General features: G+C 32.8%; 1 protein-coding gene across 2 annotated transcripts in view; it reads left to right on the top strand.

Moving 5' to 3' along the window:
- The window catches only part of CSMD3 (CUB and Sushi multiple domains 3), a 1,272,067-nt gene that overhangs the window by 429,344 nt on the left and 829,950 nt on the right, over positions 1–12,773 (top strand). For both annotated transcript variants that reach the window (XM_008001392.3, XM_008001388.3), the window contains exon 6: positions 11,300–11,412. In XM_008001392.3, coding sequence (XP_007999583.2) covers positions 11,300–11,412 — 113 coding nt within the window. The remainder of the gene's footprint in view (positions 1–11,299; positions 11,413–12,773) is intronic.

Genomic DNA, 12,773 nt, shown 5'->3' with positions numbered 1-12,773 from the left:
AAAGCTACTTTGAAGATTCATGTTCAGGTTTTTGTGTGAACATAAGCTTTCATTTCTCTGGGATAATGAGTACTCAATAGTACAATTTCAGAGTAGCATGGCAAGTGCAATTTTAGTTTTATAAAAGATTGATATTCTTTTCTAGTGTTGGTATACCATTTTACATTCCGGTCAGCATTATATGAGTGGTTCAGTTCCTGTGCATCCTCACATTTGGTGTAGTCACTGTTTTGTTTTTTTTGTTTTTTTTGTTTTTTTTGTTTTTTTTTGAGACGAAGTCTCGCTGTGTTGCTCAGACTGAAGTGCAGTGGTGGAATCTTGGCTCACTGCAAGCTCTGCCTCCCTGGTTCACGCCATTCTCCTGCCTCAGCCTCCCAAGTAGTTGGGACTACATTAACCAGATGCATTATCAGTGAGCAGTAATGTTTCAAATAAAATCATTTATTCTGAGCAGTAGGTCTCAACTGTGGGCTTCACATATTTAGTATACCATGCTGTAAACAGATGTTCTGTCTTCCAGGCTTTGTTTTTCCATTTATTTATTTATTTATTTATTTATTTATTTATTTTTCCAAAAATTATTGGGGTGCAGGTGCTATTTGCTTACATGAGTAAGTTATTTAGTGGTATTTGTGATATTTTGGTGCACGCATCACCCAAGCAGTATACACCATACCATATATGTAGTCTTTTATCCCTTGCCCCATCCCACTCTTTCCACCAAGTCCCAAAAGTCCATTGTATCATGCTTATGCCATTGCGTCCTCATAGCTTGGCTCCCACACATCAGTGAGAGCATACAATATTTGATTTTCCATTCCTGAGTTATGTCACTTAGAATAATAGTCTCCAATCTCATCCAGGTCACTGCAAATGCTTTTAATTCATTCCTTTTTATAGCTGAGTAGTATTCCTTCATATATATAATCACAATTTCTTTATCCAAGTGTTGGTTAATGGGCGTTTGGATTGGTTACATGCTTTTGCAATTATGAATTGTGCTGCTGTAAACATGTATGTGCAGGAATCTTTTTCAAATAATGACTTATTTTCCTCTGGGTAGATACTTAGTAGAGAGATTACTGGATCGAATGTTAGGTCTACTTTTAGTTCTTTAAGGAATCTCCGCATGGTTTTCCGTAGTGGCTGTACTAGTTTACATTCCCACTACCAGTGTAAAAGTGGTCACCACATCCATGCCCACATCTACTGTTTTATGATTTTTTGATTATGGCAGTTTTTGCAGGAGTAAGGTGGTATTGCATTGTGGTTCTGATTTGCATTCCTCTGTACATTAGTGATATTGAGCATTTTTTCATATGTCTGTTGGCCATTTGTACATCTTCTTTTGAGAATTGTCTATTCATATCCTTAGCCCACATTTTGATGGGATTGTTTGATTTTTTCTTACTGATTTGAGTTAGCTGTAGATTCTGTATATTAGTCCTTTGTCAGATGTATAATTTGTGAAGATTTTCTCCCACTCTTTGGGTTGTCTGTTTACTCTACTGACTGCTCCTTTTGTCATGCAAAAGCTCTGTAGTTTAATTAGGTCCCAGCTATTTATATTTGTCTTTATTGCATTTGCTTTTGGGTTCTTGGTCATGAAACCCTTGCCTAAGCCAATGCCCAGAAGGGGTTTTCCAATGTTATCTTCTAGAATTTTTTTGGTTTCGGTCTTAGGTTTAAGTCCTTAATACATCTTGAGTTGATTTTTTATAAAGTGAGAGATGAGGATCCAGTTTTATTCTCCCACATGTGGCTAGCCAATTATCCCAGCACCATTTGTTGAAAAATGTGTCCTTTCTCCACTTCCTGCTTTTGTTTGCTTTGTCAAAGATCAGTTATCGGTGAGTATTTGGGTTTATATCTGGGTCCTCTACTTTGTTCCATTGGCCTACATGCTTATTTATTTATTTATTTTTTTACCAGTACCAAAGTGTTTGGTGACTATGGCCTTATACTATAGTTTGAAATTCAGTCGTGTGATGCCTCCAGATTTGTTCTTTTTGCTTAATCCTGCTTTGACTATGCCAGCTCTTTTTTGGTTCCATATGAATTTTAGAATTGTTTTTTCTAATTCTGTAACGAGTGATGTTGGAATTTGATGGGGATTGCATTGAATTTGTAGATTGCTTTTGGCAGTATGATCATTTTCACAATATTGATTACACCCATCCATGAACATGAGATGTGTTTCCATTTCTTTGGATTGTCTATAATTTCTTTCAGCAGTGTTTCGCAGTTTTCCCTGGAGAGGTCTTTCAATTCCTTGGTTTGGTATATTCCTAAGTATTTTATTTTATTTTTTTCAGCTATTATAAAAGGGGTTCAGCTCTTGATTTGATTCTCCGCTTGGTCGCTGTTAGTGTATAGAAGAGCTACTGATTTGTATACATTAATCTTGTATGTGGAAACTTTGCTATTTTTTTTTTTTTTAAATCAGTTCTAGGAGCTTTGTGGAGGAGGCTTTAGGGTTTTCAAGGCAAACCATCATCATCAGCAAACAGTGACAGTTTGACTTCCCTTTTACTGATTTGGATGCCCTTTATTTCTTTCTCTTCTCTGATTGTTCTGGCTAGGATTTCCAGTACTATGTTGAAGAGGAGTGATGAGAGTGGACATCCTTGTCTTGTTCCAGTTCTCAGAGGGAATGCTTTCAGCTTTTCCCCATTCAGTAATATGTTGGCTGTGGGTGTTTCATAGATGGCTTTTTTTACATTAAGATATGTCCCTTGTATGCCAGTTTTGCTGAGTTTTAATCATAAACAGATGCTGGATCTTGTTGAATGCTTTTCTGCATCTATTGAGATGATCAGGTGATTTTTGTTTTTAATTCTGTTTATATGGTATATCACATTTATTGACTTGCATATGTTAAACCATCCCTGCATCCCTAGTATGAAACCCACTTGATCAGGGTGGATTATCTTTTTGATATGCTGTTGGATTTGATTAGCTAGTATTTTGTTCGGATTTTAGCATCTATGTTCATCAAGGATATCAGTCTGTAGTTTTCTTTTTTGGTTATGTCCTTCCCTGGTTTTGATATTAGGGTGATGCTGGCTTCATAGAAAACTAAGGATGTCCTTCTTTATCTGGTGGAATAGTGTCAAAATAATTTGTACCAATTCTTCTTTGAATGTCTGGTAGAATTATGCTGTGAATCCATATGGTCCTGGACTATTTTTGAGTGCAGGCAGTGTAGATTTAGAATGATTTTTAAGGACACTAGAATTTTTGAATAATAAATGAGCATTAGTTTCAACTTAAAGTTGCCAGTTTCATTAACCCCTGACAACACAGTCTGTCTTTTGAAACTTAAGCCAGGCATTGACTTCTCTTTAGCTATGAAAGGTCTACATGACATTTTCTTCCAGTAGAAAACTACTTCTTCTGCACTGAAAAATCTGTTGTTTAGTGTAGCCACCTTCAGCAATTATTTTGGCTAGACTGTTTGGATAACTTGCGGCAACTTCTACATCACTTTATGCTGATTCACTTTGCACTTACGTTATGAAGATGTCTTCTTTTCTTAAATCTCATGAACCAACCTCTGAAAGCTTCAGATTTTTTATTCTACAGCTTCCTCAGCTATCTTAGTATTCATGGAATTGAATAAAGTTAGGGTCTTACTCGGAATTAGAATTTGGCTGAAGGGAATATGGTGGTTGGTTTGATCTTATAACCAAACCACTAAAACTTTCTTCATATCAGCAAAAAAAGATTGTTTTGCTTTCTTATAATTTGTGTGTTCACTGGAGTAGCACTTGTGATTTCCTTCAATAATTTTTCCTTTGCATTCTCAACTTGGCTAATTTGTCATAAGATGTCTGTCTTGACTCTCAACATGCTTTTCTCACTCAGGTTAATAATTTCTAGCTTTTGATTGAAAGTGAGAGACATGTGACTCTTCCTTTCACTTGAACACTTAGAGGCCATTGTATGTTTATTAGTTGTCACACTTTCAGTATTGTTGTGTGTCAGGGATAGAGATGTTCAAGGATGGAATGAAAGACAAGGACAAGAGAATGGTTGGTTGGTAGAGAAGTCAGAACAAACACAACATTTACTGATTAAGTTCACCATCTTTCATGGGCACAGTTTGTGACCCCCAAAAACAATTATAATAGTAACATCAAAGTTCATTGTTTATAGGTCACCATAACAGAAATAATAATGAAAACTTCAACATACTATGAGAATTATTAAATGTGACACAGAGAGTTGAAGTGACAGTATGCTACTGGAAAAATGCCACTTGCCAAATGCGGCATTGTCACAAACCTTCAGTTTGTAAAACAACAGCAACAAACCCCACGATATCTGCAAAGCACAATAAACCAAAGTGCAAAAAAATGAGGTGTGTCTGTAATACTATGCAAACTATGCATTTAATCTTGATTAAAATTTGATGTTTGAATCTATACATATTATATCATAGATTTTTCTGAAGCATGTTTCTAGATAAAAGGAACCCAAATCTATAATGTCCATTTTTAATAAGATAATTCATCTAAAGAATAGATCCTGGAAATAGGTGATAAGTGGGGGAAAAAAACCCCTCAAAATTGATCATGCACTTAAATACTTTATAATACCTTGCTTCTGAAAAGTGGACTGCCTAACACAATACTTAGATTTGTAATGCGATTTTTAAAACCATGCAGAAATCTGTGTCCTGATGTCCAGTGACTTTTGACTACCTAATCAATAACACAGTCAGTCATCCATGACAAGGAAACACCACCTGGTCTATGTAAACATCTGTACACTCCACATACACGACTTTCACAGTATGGAAAATTAACGTTATCCATAAGTGAATTAATTTGAGTTCCTAAAATATTTTTTCAACTTTTAGTACCCCGCACAACATAACAGAAAGTTTTTTTTAAATTTTTTGACTATTTTTGAATATACTAGTTTTTCTCGGGACTATAAAATGCATTCTTGTTCAGACATGAGGCAACAAACAATATCAATGGCTTAGATAAATTTCATTGCATGTTACTGATATCACGGCAAAGCATGAAAATGGGAGAATGTTTGCTGGGCAGTTTTAAGAAATTCTGAATGAAGACATTTTAAAACTACAGGAAGAGTATATGGTTATAAAAGAGCAATTCAGTGTAATTATTGGACAGTGTAATTTCCGCCATCCCCAAGGCATTTTTGGTTGCTAATGTTCAGAACACACTTTGAGAAATTTTGTAATAGGATAGTACTTAATTAACATAATTCATTATCTTCAGTTTGAAATGTGCTTATGGATTTGATACATAACATGTGGATCTTTTCAACTTCTTATAATTTAGAATATAGATTATATAAACAAGATGAAAGCAGTGAGACATGCCATAGGAAGAGTTATACCAAGTGCTTTTCGTATTCAGAGCACAAAAAATACAACTTTTAGTCAGGCGAATTGAAGACGACATATGAAGGAGATAGAATTTTAGATGAATCTTGAATAAGGAAAGAACTAAAACATTTAATAATAATATAAAATTGAATTATTGACATAAGTTATAAAGAGTATAAAAATACAAAGGGACTGAAAGGGCATGTGCCCAAATAACTTCTCTTCATTTATTTTTTTGACATATAAAAGACACTATACACTCACTGTGCATCAATCATTATGCTAAGTACCAGGGATTTAACAGCCCTGTTAAAGAAAATGTAAAATAATAGTGAACAGAAAATGTATCACTATGTAAAGTAATAAATGGCTAATCATGAATTTTGTGGTCATAGGAAGATGGTTTCCTAGAGATACCTGGTACTTATCCAACCAAAAACAAAGAACCAAAACAATGAATAGAGAACTACATTCCAACTAGAGTGACTGAAGAAGTATGCCGGATACTTCACTTCCTCTCTAAACTTCCATTCTGAGTTTCTGTGCTTCACAGAGATTTCACCACCTCCTTGTGGTAGACAATGGATGCTTGGAAGGGTCAGGGGATGGCAGAGGGGTGGATGATGAGAAATTACTTGATAGGTACAATGTACATTACTCCAGTGACGGATACACTAAAGGCTCTGACTTTACTACTGATGAAAAAATTGGCAATGGACCAGAACAGATAACTTTCAAAAGAAGACAAGTGGCCAACAGGCATATGAAAAAAATGTTCAACATCACTAATCGTCCAGAAAATGTAAATCAATACCACAATGAGATAGCACTTCACTTTAGTCAGAATGGCTATTATCAAAAAGACAAAAGAGGTGTTAGCAAAGATGTGGAGAAAAAGGTACCTTTCTACAGTGTTGGTGAGAATATATATTAATAGAACCATTATTGAAAATAGTATGTATGTTCCTCAAAAAATTAAAAAATAGTACTACTATATGATCCAGCAATGCTACTACCAGGTAACTATCCAAAGGAAGTGAAGTTAATATGTTGAAGAAATATCTGAACTCCCATTTTTATTGCTTCACTATTCACAATAGTCAAGTAATGGATTCTAAGTGTCCAATGATGTGTGAACAGATTAAGAAAATATGATTACACACACACACACACACACACACAATACTCAGTGGAATACTATTCAGCCTTAAGAAAGAAAGAAATTTTGTCATTTGGGACAACATGGGTAAACCTCAAGGAAAATATGTTAAGATAAATAAGTCAGAAACAGAAAGATAAATGTCAAATGTTCTCACCCATATTCAGAATCTAAAAGTGTTGGTCTCATAGAAGTAGCAAATAGAACAGTGGTTACCAGAGACTAAGGAACGTGGTGGGTTGATAGAAGAGGTTGATCAATGGGTATAAATTTATAGCTAGAAAGGCAGAATAAGTACCAGTGTCCTACTGCACTGTAGGGTAACTATAGTCAACAAAATAATATTGTATATCTCAAAATAGCTAGAAGAGAGGATTTTGAATTTCTTACTACAAAGAAATCATAAATGTTTGAGGTGATGGATATGCTAATTACTCTGATTTGATCATTACACAATGTATATATGTACTGAAACATCACATTGTACCCCATAAGTGTATGCAATTTATTATGTGTCTATTAAACATAAAAAATTAAGATATGATAAGAACATGCACAGGTGGTCTGTGAGGACAGAGAAGGAGATTAGGCACCTCTCTTAACCATGGAACTTTGTCTGGTTCCCTGAGAAAGATTTAGAGTAAATAAATTTGAAAAAGGATGTTTATTTCAGCCTCAAAGTGAAGTATATGCAAAGGTCCAGGGATAAGATGAAAGAATAAATTTGAGCAACTAATAGCGGCTCAGCATAGGGCCATAATCTAACAAGGTCATAAAGAACATTCATGAAGATTTATGATGGATACATCTTATCTCAGTGCTAGAGAAGGAAGGAGGTCAAAACTGGTTTAAAAGCAAGAGGGTTAGAAAGCACGAGAGCACGCTTGAGAGAGGGAGACAGAGACAAGTAAAATTAGAGGAAAGTGGAAGAATTGTGGAAAAGAGAGATACGAAGTCATGGAGGTAATGATGTGAAAAATCCTGAGTTTAAGATTTGACTCCACCTATGCATAATGTAGATAGGTCATTACATTTGGATGATTTTAGGGAATTGGAAAGATTTTTTTAAAACAGATGTCACAGCAATAAAAAATGATAGCTGTTGATGAAACTACAAAATTTAAGAAAGTTTGAAAACCAGAGATGGCTGAAATGAGTACCTGACAGGAGAGTTTTAAACCAAAAGAATAAGCTCAAAATAGTTTTATGAACTATATCAAAAAAGCTGTGATTCTCTCAATTTTCTTATGTTTAACTAATTCTTAAAATCATGTTGTAAGGATTATAATTATATTCTCTAAAGGATTAATTACAATGGAAACTATTATATAGGATTTTAAATATCAATTTATGATTTAATCATTATTTCTGCAGTAAATTGGAGAACTAAATTTTTTTTACAAATATTATGTCAAGTTACTCTATTATTGTCAGTATTTCTTTCCTCATTAAACATGCAATGAAATTTGATCTCATTAATAATTTTTTAAAATTCCATTACAATTTATTTATTACTCAAGAGATATGTCTAATTTTCTAGTACAAATAACTATAGTAGTGAGGAACAAATTTATGACATTTGTCATTACCAGATTTTTCTTGATATAATTATCCTAAAATCCAGTTTGATGGTTTAAGCCATATAATCATGAGTATGGATGTTTTTAGGGTGAAATGGAAAATATATTAAAACAATGGAAACTTTATTTCTAGAAATTCTTTATCATGTTACTGTATTTTTTTTTGTTATTGTTATATGTTATTTGCCACTACCTGAAGTATATATTATTTATTTATTTGTTTGTGTGTTTTATTTTTACTGTGTAAAACCATGATTTTTCTGTTGCTTACTATCATATTTTCAAACTATACCATTGGCATTTGTCATATAGTTAATGTTTGGTAAATAATTGTTGAATAAATACATACAATCTCTTTCTTATTAAAGGATTATTCTCATTGACTTTATGCTAGAATTTGCTTACTCTCAAATAACCACAGTAATTTGACACAGGGATAACAATAAGTTATATTTTAGAATATCTCCTTTAGTATTTAAAAAATAATTATTTAAATTAAGTAGTTTAATGGAATCTTTCCAAATGGCATATATTCTCAATCCCCCATTTCCTGATTTTCCTGATAACATGTGAAATAAGGACAGAGATATATAGATTTATTTGTGAGATTTCTCCGTAAGCCATAAACCAAGCCATATTGTTTAGAATGGGTTTAAATAATGAACATTATTCAGTGACTATGATTTTCAAAGCCCATGTGACTCCCCTATAACCAACGATTATGTACTTCTCTCTGGTGGCAGAGGGATGCTGTGGTGCAAGTGCTTTCTAGTTCAGTTTCTTGGCGTATCTAAGGTCCTGCCTCATATGCTGAAGCATTGAGGCCATCAGGAATATTTCTTACTTTCACACTTGTTAAATTATCATTATTTGCTCCACCTCATGCACATTCTGCTTCTCACTACTGCAGCTGTGCTTTCTTCAGGCCCACCCTCTTAGATTACTGAAAGTAAATTCAAGTTGCAAACTGCAGTTACACAGTAGCTATTACTTGCCTTTACCATACTCTATCACTGAAATTACCTTTCATGTCCCTGGAAAAGACAGAAAGTTTATTATTTTTATTTTCCATTTTGTCTTTTTTCCTTTCTCACATTTCTTAATGTCCTTGTGTAGTTGATTCTCATTTACTGGGTCTTTTAGGGGGTCTATCTCCAAACTCTGCTTCAGTGTATTACACACCTCCATGTATTGTAGTCTCATTATATCTGGAAATGTGTGCAGCCTGTCAACAATAATTTAAACTTACCCCAATGGATATTCATGTTCATTGAAATAGGGAATTGAACAAAACCAAATTGTAAATCAAAATCTGGCATGAACTATGCTACTCAATTGAAAATATAATTGAAACAAATCCAAATCGTTTTTCACTGAATTACTATTTTAATCAACAAGAGTAAACATAACTTGTATATTTTCTGAAAGTAATGAAATCAGCTTTTAAAACTTGAGTCTAAAATTATACAATTATATTATATATTTTTATTAACTAAATTCAGATTGGAAAAGAAAGTCAGTGAGCTCAACAAATAAACAGATTCATCCCTATGAAAAGAGAAAATAGATTTATAGGGAAACATTACAGAAAATGCACTGCAAACTAAGAATAAAAAAGAGAAATATATGGCCTATATCTGGATGTTTTCATTTTGGAATTCAACATTCTATACACCAGTAGGCACAATAATACAATAAAGGTGATTTTATATTTTAATGGGCAAGTGGTCATCCACTAAACGTGGTGGATAGCTCCCGCACATCTTAGGAAAGTTGGGTTTTCAGGGATAAAGATGAAGAGTATTGGTTAGAGGTTCCTTGCATCCCTGTACCTACACCTTAACACTGATTGCATACACAGGACAGATTTTCTATCCTCCTTCTACTGTTCCCCTAGCATGACTAATTGCCAAGAGGTGAGAGAATATTTGTAATTCCTCCTGACATTCCCACCCCACAAACACAGTATAATAAATCAGCTATTTATGTTGCCTTCTTAAGAAGAAAAGTGTGAACTTTGAAGAACAGGAAAGATATACTTGCTATTAAGAAACCTTAATCTGAAACTCTTAATCTGAAAACCTTATTATTAAGAACTTGTTATTAAGAAACCTTAATCTGAAACTCTTCCTAACTATGTAATAGCCTTGCTTTGGAGACTCTTTTACTTTGGCTTTATAGCAAACACTTAAAATTTAAATGGTTAGATATATGCTGGAAATACAATACAGCAGTATTTTTCTATTTCATGATGTCAGAAAAACTGCTTTGCTGGAAATCTTCAAAAAATTATAAAGCAAGAGGTAGTTTATATATTAATCATGACCAATATCTGGAGGATAGTTCCCATATTTTGCTTTAAGATACTTGTTTTGAGTATATTATAAATGGTATTCTTACAGCCAAATATGTGAAGACTACATATCCAACTATATTTATTTGGATATATACAATCTGTTTTCTGCCTCTCCATTGGAACAGGCCTCTAATACATTATAGAATTATATATTATAATGAAAGCTAGTCATGAACATTTATAACATTATGAAATTACACAAAAATAATGCTTGTTCTATGAAAATAAATTGTGAAATTTGCCATCCAGTGAGAAATACTGAAAAAACATTAAGTGGATAGGAAGGAGTATAAGAAAAAAACTGTACAATCTCACCCTGGAAATAAGTGTATCAATTTATTTGAGGTCTTTTGATTTTGTAACTTTATTGTATCAATACATACATGGGAAGCACAGTGACTAGCACCATCAGTTCAGTATCTGTTATGTTTATTATTAACAATAATAAACAATACAATATGTATTAATAAATAATAAACAAGATATAATAATAATATAACATTAATAAATGATGAACAATATATAATACTAATAAACAATACCATAAATAATATTGTTGGTGTAGTGAATACATTTGGCTGATTCAAAAATCATGTGCACTTAAGGTTTTACAGTTGACTGTATTAATATACACAACCTGATTGGAACAGCATGTGTTTGGAATTGCACTATTCTATAATCGCCTTTTCTATGTATAAAAGAACTATTTCATTTGTGCTTAAAAAGTTGACAGTGCAAAGTCATGAATATAGGTAGACATTTGTTTTATCCCAATTTTGTGAAAACGTTTACTGCTGAAAAGCTTTTTAAAATTTTTGTTGTTGTCTTTTGTAATTCAGGTTATCTGGAATGAATATACCACCACCAATTATCAGCAACAAAAACTGGCTCAGACTGCATTTTGTTACAGACAGCAATCATCGATATCGTGGATTTAGTGCTCCCTATCAAGGTATATTTATGGAATACCTCTGCCTCTTTTGATATATACAATGATTTTGTTGTACACAACTGCATTTTATGGTAGAAAAATAGCGTTTAGAAATGGGAATTTGTATTGGAAAAAAATGATCATTCTGTTGCCTAGACAATAATGTGATCATAACTAAATTACAGTATTAAAGTTAGTTGATTTTATAGTATTAATATTCAGAATAATGAATATTATGATTTCTAAAAGGTAGTATGTAACAGATGCAATATTTTGCTTTGATCAAGTGCTTCAGCAATTGGATATACTATCAGAAGTTGTTCTGCAAATCACTGCAGAAAATCTTCAGTTGCATGTAGGCTCTTCCTCAAGCGAAACTCACCTTCGTATGCAGTGTGTTTGTTACAGCTAGTTTAATTAGCCTTGTTAGAAGTTTTATCTACCAACTGTGTTAACATAAATAATTTTCAACACGTAGGATATAATATTTGATGCATTAACTTGAAAAACTCTTTCGAACAAGATTATTATGAAGATGGAATACTAATGAAAATGTAGCTTCTACAGTGTTCTGTAATACTATGTGAGCTTAGTGTACTTTATCCTCAGACTACTTATGTGAATAATTCATTTCATTCTCAGTGGTGTATCAGCTACTTTTCAGGGAATAGTATGCATTGCCACAGTTACATTCTTCCATTTATCTGTGTTTTTTTTGTTTTTGTTTTTAATGCTTTCCCCTTTAGTAGTCTTCAGTCCTAAGCACTTTGAAAATTTAATATGATGACTTTAGGAAGCTTATATTTAGAACTCAAAATGGCATTAAATCATATATTGTTTCTTTGGAATACAAAACTCAAAAATTAATTTATGTTTTGAAAACCAGCAACCTCTCTGAAGCAGTTCTGTCAAAAAGATTTCTCTTGAAAACTGCAACAGCTTGATGTGATTTGTAATTTGACTTTCATAATACTGCGCTGAGTATCACTGTAATAAAAATCCTTCGGAAAGTAACTTAAAATCAATATTTTAGACAAAGTCCACTGTAGAAAATCTACCATAATGATCATTTCTAAAGTAGTTAATGAGATGGAAACATACATGCAAATATGCCTTTAAAACTATGCAATGCATTAACATGTATCATAATAGAAAATATTAGCCTTCATAAAACACTAAATCTTAGAGTTCAAAAATAAATGTTCATAGAAAAATTTATTTTCATATATTTTATTAAAAATAGGTGTTTAGGCATAGTAACTTGAATCTTGACCAGTTTAAACCAATGTCACTTTTAAATTTGCAAAAATATTTTATCCAGTTCCCAATTTCAATTTCTAAAAGTTTGTGTACTTGAGAGGACTATTTTATTGAAAATCAGA

Source organism: Chlorocebus sabaeus, chromosome 8, assembly GCF_047675955.1.
Source record: "Chlorocebus sabaeus isolate Y175 chromosome 8, mChlSab1.0.hap1, whole genome shotgun sequence".
In the NCBI taxonomy this organism is placed as follows: Eukaryota; Metazoa; Chordata; class Mammalia; order Primates; family Cercopithecidae; genus Chlorocebus; species Chlorocebus sabaeus.
The sequence above is the reverse complement of the archived record's forward strand: the minus strand, read 5'-3'. Positions and strand labels throughout refer to the sequence as shown.